Source organism: Carcharhinus amblyrhynchos, chromosome 14 (genome assembly GCF_965287045.1).
Source record: "Carcharhinus amblyrhynchos chromosome 14, sCarAmb.v2.hapA, whole genome shotgun sequence".
Classification (NCBI taxonomy): Eukaryota; Metazoa; Chordata; class Chondrichthyes; order Carcharhiniformes; family Carcharhinidae; genus Carcharhinus; species Carcharhinus amblyrhynchos.
The window spans coordinates 10,921,043-10,928,214 of NC_137337.1; the positions used below are offsets into that span (position 1 = coordinate 10,921,043).

The 7,172-nt window shown below is 45.1% G+C and overlaps 1 protein-coding gene across 2 annotated transcripts in view; it reads left to right on the forward strand.

Annotated features, from left to right (window-relative positions):
• vsx2 (visual system homeobox 2) overlaps window positions 1-6,918 on the forward strand; it is a 59,237-nt gene extending 52,319 nt beyond the window's left edge. Inside the window, exon 5 of one of the 2 annotated variants that reach the window (XM_080201947.1) lies at window positions 3,719-6,918. In XM_080201947.1, coding sequence (XP_080058073.1) covers window positions 3,719-4,095 — 377 coding nt within the window. In that variant the 3' untranslated portion in view covers window positions 4,096-6,918. The remainder of the gene's footprint in view (window positions 1-3,718) is intronic. The other variant, XM_080201948.1, reaches the window with a different exon arrangement.
• Window positions 6,919-7,172: the final 254 nt, after the last annotated feature.

Below are 7,172 nucleotides of genomic sequence, written 5' to 3' on the forward strand. Positions count from 1 at the left end.
AGGCTCCTCACAAACTCAGATTGTTAACTGGGCAGAACAAGATGTTGATGCAACCTTTCACTTTGTACATGAAGATGACTCCCAGTGTTCTTAAAATGTACAGACTCTGGGTAACAATGGGGTTTGAATTTTGGGTTCAGACTAATGGAGGTTCTCCAGGGAGTCAATGTAAAATTGATTTGAGCAGTGCTCTGGGGGCATGACAGGGGTTGTCCCTAACTGACCATCTCATTTCCAAGATGGTTGTTGTGGGAAAGGAAATGGCATCACACATGACGTAGGCCTTTTGGGGGGGGGGGGGGGGGCGGGGGGGGCTGGAGGATAACTGTTCTGAGGTCATGATGATTAATTCAAAAGGAAATTGGATGGTTGCTTGAGGGGAAGAAACTTGCAGGGCTCCAAGGATAGATTGGGACAATGGGGCTAACTGGATTGCTCTGGCATGGGTTTGATGGGCTGAGTGGTTCCCTTCTGCACTCCAGAGTGAGATTGAGATTGAGATAGAGTAGCGACGGCTTTATCTGCATCCAGAAAACCGAGGAGAGTTTGCCTGAAGTGAGAATATGACGCTTTCCTCATCACTCAGGAGTGAGAACCAATTCACAAACTCAACATTATCTGTTGTCATCCTTTGTTTTGGCTCATGTTTAGCTAAACATCTCAAGTCAGGGAAATAAATAACCAGGTTTCAACTGGGCTGGAAAATAATTTGAAACACTCAACTTTCAAACAGTTTCCAATCCAACCGCGATCAATAGAATGAAGTAAGGTTCAATAAAAATTGAGATTGGGCCAACGGAATCCCAATTCTAGGCAGAAGGAGCTCATTGCATCGTAAGCAATGTGACTAAATACTAATTGACAACAAATTCCAACTAGGGCCGTGTTTTAGCTCTCTGTATTGAACCTGGGTACCCAGAGCATTACCTTGGATTACTAGTCCAATGGCGAAATCTCTATGGCACTGCCTCCCTGCTGGGGGAAAGGAGGTGGAGAGTGTGGGGGGGGGAACCCATCATCCATGAAAATTTGCCCTAAGTTTCATTCCATCAGTTTAGAAGAAAGATAGTCATTGACGTGGAAGGGATGTTGCTTTTGGGTTGGATTTAAGCACGTGTTTGGGACAGAGTGGAGGAAATTTTACTCAAAGGACTGAATGTGCTGACAATGGGTGCAAAAAAAAGATTAAAAAACTAAACCATTGAAAGAAAGAGAATCTGAGGGGATTTTGACAGGGTGGTTTGGAAGGGAAGTTTCCTCTTTTGGGAGATCTAGGTGGCCACCATTTAAAAATAGGAGATTGCCCATTTGAGGAGACAGAGATGAGGAGAAATTCTATCTCTCAGATGGTGATGAGTCTTTGGAACTCTCTTCCTCAAAAGGTGGTAGAATTTTTGAATATTTTTAAGGAAGAGTGGGGTAGATTATTGATAAGGAAGGGAGTGAAAGGTTGATAGAGATGGTTTAGAATCATAGAATCTCTACAATGCAGAAGGGGGCCATTCGGTCCACCGAGTCTGCCCGGACTACGGTCCCACCCAGGTCCTATTCCTGCAAACCCTGCTAATCCACTGACACTAAGGGGCAATTTAGCATGGCCAATCAACCTAACCCACACGTCATTGGAGTGTGGGAGGAAACCAGAGCACCCAGAGGAAACCCATGCAGACACGGGGAGAATGCGCAGACTCCGCACAGACAGTGACCTGAGGCTGGAATCGAACCAGGGTCCCTGGCACTGTGAGGCAGCATTACTAACCGTTGTGCCACCGTGCCACCCCGGGGTTGAGACCACAGCCAGATCAGCCAAGCTATTATCGAGTGGTGGAGCAGGCTCGAGAGGCCGTATGTTTGTGTGCGTGTTCGTAGAAACGCGAGCCTTTCGCAACCCTGACAAACCTCAGCCCGATGGACATGGAATTCTTCTGTATTTTCTTTCCGTTATAAATGTTATGAAGCATCATTCACATTCTGCGGTTTGCTGTGTGTCTTGTCTATATTTGAACTGTTGTGAATTAAAGAATTTTGCTGAAGCATGTGCTCCGACACAAGTCATCTTCCATTTTGGATTTCCTTTGCTTCCTGTGCACGTCCATTAACTGACCCCTCCTCACCTCTCCCGTAGAAACCCATCAGCCTTCATCAGAGTCACACCCAGCAGGCGGTCAGGGATGTTAATCACAAGGGTTTACCAATTTCCAACAAATTGAGAAGAGCCATTTGCAATCCAGTGCTCGAGACACAATCGAAGGTTGCCTCAGTGGAGAGGATTGTCCATACGATGGCCTTGTGTGAAACCTGATGAGTTAAATATCATTTCCCTTCATTTCCACTGCTGCATTATATTTTTCACCAGAGGCAATGACATCACTGTTGATGGAGATCTCCAAACAATTCCTCACACTAATTTTGCAACCACTGAAAATGCTTTAATGGCTTTTTGGAAACAAGAATAAAAAAAAATTAGTTATACATCAGAAAATGGGCCAAAGCATTTTCTGTCCCACAGTGTTTGGTGGAATTAATACTTTCCCCTCAATCACTGTTGAGCCATTTTTTATCTTAGTGAAAGTTCTGTTGTTCTGATGGAAAATTACCCGCAGAACAGATAATTACTGGATAAGTACGGAGTCATTTCTCAGCTTATATTCAGTGGTACCAAAAAGAACAGTGACTCCCGCTCATTCAACTTAGAGGAGAGTTTATCAGCCAGTTGCTTAGAGGGACTGAACTGTAATATGGCTGGAAAGTGAGACATATTTCTGCAACTTTACATCTTTCAATCCACCAGGACAAACACAAGAATGCCTTTGATTTTATTGTCACATGCTTTAGTATACAGTGAAAAGTATTGCCGCTTGTGCGCTATACAGACAAAGCATACTATTCATAGAGAAGGAAAGGAGAGAGTGTAGTGTTACAGTCAGGGTGTAGAAGAAGGTCAGTGCCAAATTTGTAAGAGCTTGAATTAGAGCATTATTGTATGGTTTAAAAGAGTTGGAATGAAGTTTTAGAAGCATAGGGTGAGAGTAAAAGTTAGTATTAGAAGGTATGCTGGGCACAGCTTGCAAGAAGTCGCCTCGCCCCGGCGCCATCTTGGAAGAATTTTTTCACTTTTTTTCAAATTTCAAATTGTGCTGATTTGAAATTTGGTATTCTTGTGTTTATCCTGATGAGTGCAAGATGAAAAGCTTCAGCGAGACCTGTCACCTTTGCAGCAACATTAGGGTTTATCAGTTTCGAGCTAAATTCAGAATGTTCCTATCTGCAAACAATAGCTGCCTGGATAAACTCTATCTGAAGACAGAGGGGGGAATTTTCCCATCCTGTCCACCAAGGGGAATCGTAGTGGGTGGGACGGACCACACAAGGGTCCGTTGACTTGGGTGGGATTTTCCGGCTTTCGGTCTATCTCCTCATTAAGCATTTATGAAGACGAAACAAGGCCTTGGCTGGAACAAGAGTCTCAGCAGTGACACTTATAATGGATAATTTGTGAAAACAAAAGGCATTTGGAGTTATATGTCCCTACGTTGCCCAAGTTTGGGTGTTGCCTTGGAAACCATGCACCTTTTATACAAATGAGCAAATCCTCCAGTGAAACCTTTGTGTCTAATAACCTGACCTGACCTGTAGTGTCTGTGTTAAATGAAGCCTTTAGCTCCCAGGATCCTACTACAGTTTAATCTTGGCATCTTTCTTTGCTTACCGTTTTCAGTTCAAGATGGCTTACCAATGACCAGACGATTTTCTAAAACCGAGTACCAACAATTCTTTCTAGGAATGCACAAAAAGTCCCTGGAGGCATCTGAGGTGGTGAGGAAAGTGGAAGCCGAGCATGGCAGTCAGCCCGGCCAAGAGGACATCGAGCGAGAAGTCAAGGGCAAGGAGTCCAAGACGGCCATTTCTAAAGAGGAACTGCGGGAGAGCAGCATAGCCGCCCTGCGGGCGAAAGCGCAGGAGCACAGCGCCAAAGTGTTAGGAACGGTGTCCAGTGAGGGGCAAGGCAAGATGGCGGAAGAGGAGAGGCCCAAAGAGGTGAAGAGCGAGCAGTCAAAAGCAATGCAAGACGAGATGTCGACTGAAAAGTTCTAAACTTTGTACACAAACTTTTAGCTCTTTATATCTCTGCAGTCTTTTATGATGCAGTGCCCCCCCCCCCAACAAGACTGTTTAACGGAGGCAAAAGTTACACAACATTGGCCCTGGCTTCACCTCCAGGCGTCCCTCTGTTTGATTTTTACAGAGATTACTCTTGACAGATGTGGGTTTTTTTTAAACAATTTGTTGTTGTTATATTGACTTGTTATGTAAGTATAATCTATAATCGTTCATTTGGAGTTACACCAAAGTGAGACACTGGTGGATTATGGTAGGTTTTAATTATCTTTTTCTCCCCTTTTGATTTCTCCAATGTGTTCAAAGAATGTACTTGGATGTTCCAGAATTAGTCTTAGTTGGACATTCTTGACAAATCCTACATCCTCAGTAACTATTTATTCATTGTTTGTAGAACAGGCTTACAACTGGCACCTTTATGATAAGAATACAAGGCCATTCAGCCCATCCAGCTCATCGATGGCTCATGCGTAGGTCCAATTCAGGACCTTTCCTTTGCAATCCACATGCTGCGTTCAATTAGAAATATGTCCATTTCTTAAAAAAAAATGTTTCAGCTGAGTTCATGTTACGGCATTTAGTTCCATAAATGATCAATCTGAGGGTGAAGCAATGACCCTCCTGGGAGTTTGATCCAGTTAACAGCATCCATTCACCCTCCCTGGCTCAGCAGACACTTGCTTCACGGCAGCCATCTTGACAGCGCAGTAATTGGGCTGACGCAAAACACAACAATGTTTGGCATTGCAGGCTCTGGTTTTGAGACGTTTTTTATTTCAAGAAGACTGCTTCTGTAGAAAGAGAGGAACCTAAAAGGCTGAGTTTTTTAGAGTTGCGTTGAGTTTTCACAATGCTTTAGGCCTTTTGTTTGGCCCCAGTGTGTCCATATCTTCATTGTTTTCCTAAAGGATGATGCCTCTCCCAAGGAGGTCTTCCTGGTAGCCCACTGATATTGCAATCGTCCCTGTCTCAGCATGGATATTATGTACTTGGTGATGGTGCCTAATAATGCAGCCTTGGGCCTAGCCCACAACTCACCATTATTCTATGGATGACCCATCCAAACACTTCAATGAAGTCCTGAGTCTTTAACCCACTTCCAGGTATCCATTATATAAACCAACTGAACCCTCGATCGCATTCCAGTCTGTAACTCATTTCAAGGTATCTATTATTCTATACATAAACCTTTTGAGTCCCCTGATGAGATTTCAGTCTGTAACTCACTCCCAGCTATTCACTTCACTTCAAGATTTACTCCAATTCGGGATCGTGGGGAGTTAAAGCCTGGCCCAACAGACACCAGGAGTTAGGCAGTGTTCACCCAGGATGGGACACGGGTCCATCACAGCACACACACACACACACACACACACACACACACACAACACAGAGGGCCAATCTACCATGGCCAATCCACCTTACCTGCATGTCTTTGGGCTGTGGGAGGAAACCCACACAGGCACAGGGAGAACATGCAAACTCCGCACATACAGTGACCCAAGGCTGTATCGAGCCCGGATCCCTGGCGCTGTGAGGCAGCGGCGCTAACCACTCTTTCACCATGCTGCAGACTCCCAGGTATTCATTGATCTATCATAGATTTGTACATCATAGAGTCCTACAGTGCAGAAGGAGGCCATTCAGCCCATTGAGTCTTCACCGACCACAATCCCACCCAGACCCTATCCGCCTACCCCATACATTTACACTAGTTAGTCCCCCGACACTAAGGGCCAATTTAGAATGGCCAATCCACCTAATCTACACATCTTTGGACTGTGGTAGGAAACCAGAGCACTGGGAGGAAACCCACGCAGACACAGGGAGAATGTGCAAACTCCACACAGACAGTGTCCCAAGCCGGAATCAAGCCTGGGTCCCTGGCGCTATGAGGCCGCAATGCTAACCACTGTGCCACCGTGCTACCCACTCCCAGGTACTCATTGATCTATATATAAAGCATTTGAATTCAAGGAGATCTTGTGTATTGAAATACCCTGGTTTCTGTTCTACTCTCGTTATTCTGCACACTATTATCTATTACGGAATAACTAACTCAAAAGAAGGTGGAAGATGTTCAGTTTTGTGATGGTACAAAATACAATCAAGTAGGTTGTGTTGCAAAATCCTGTCTCCCAGTTATGTTACCCTCAGGAGGTTTGAGAAATCCTTAAGTTCCACTTGATGAGAGCCACATATTGGACGGGAATGAATGAGTTAAAACTCACCAGCCTGAAGATTTGTGGGGCATACCCAAGTTACCCATTCAGCCCTAGTCTACCAGCACCGGCACTGTCTCAAGTCCCCCTGGGGTGGGGTCATTCTTTTTGACTCGGGCCATTGTCATTGCAAGGATTCTCCAATAGAATTTGCTCTGAATAGTTGGCAGGAATGATGTGGAGATGCCGGTGTTGGACTGGGGTAAGAACAGTAAGAAGTCTCACAACACTCACCTGAAGAAGGAGCTTGAGGCTCCGAAAGCTTGTGCTGCCAAATAAACCTGTTGGACTTTAACCTGGTGTTGTGAGACTACTTACTGAGTTGGCAGGATGCCAGTGCACCAACCTGCTGCCCTGATGTTGCTGCGGTTCAGCGAATGATTTCCTTATTCCAAATGGTCCGCCTTATGAATGAGATTGCTGTGTCCATCCTAAAGATTTGGAGTCCTCAGAGGCTGTTTTTAGGGCTGACCGGGTGATTCTAGGATGTAATACGGGCAGAATTGCCCAAGGAAACTCCTTGGGATGTTCTTTCTAGACATGGGGAGAATGTAGCCTTGAGGATCTGTTGCCACCCTCCCACCACCCGCCCCACCCTCCCCCCACATTACCTACCCAGGCCCCCAAGTTGGTGTCTAAGTTCCCAATGTAAATGGGATGGAATCCCTATGGAACTGGGCACCAATCCAAAATCTTGGCCCTTATTTCAACCGAATCCTTCACTTCCAATCTTCTGACAATCCAATCATTTTGGGGTTACTGGAGGGTCAATTTAACTTCCATCGGTGAGGAGAGGAATTCATTTGATTGTATCCAGCCTGATGCTCATTT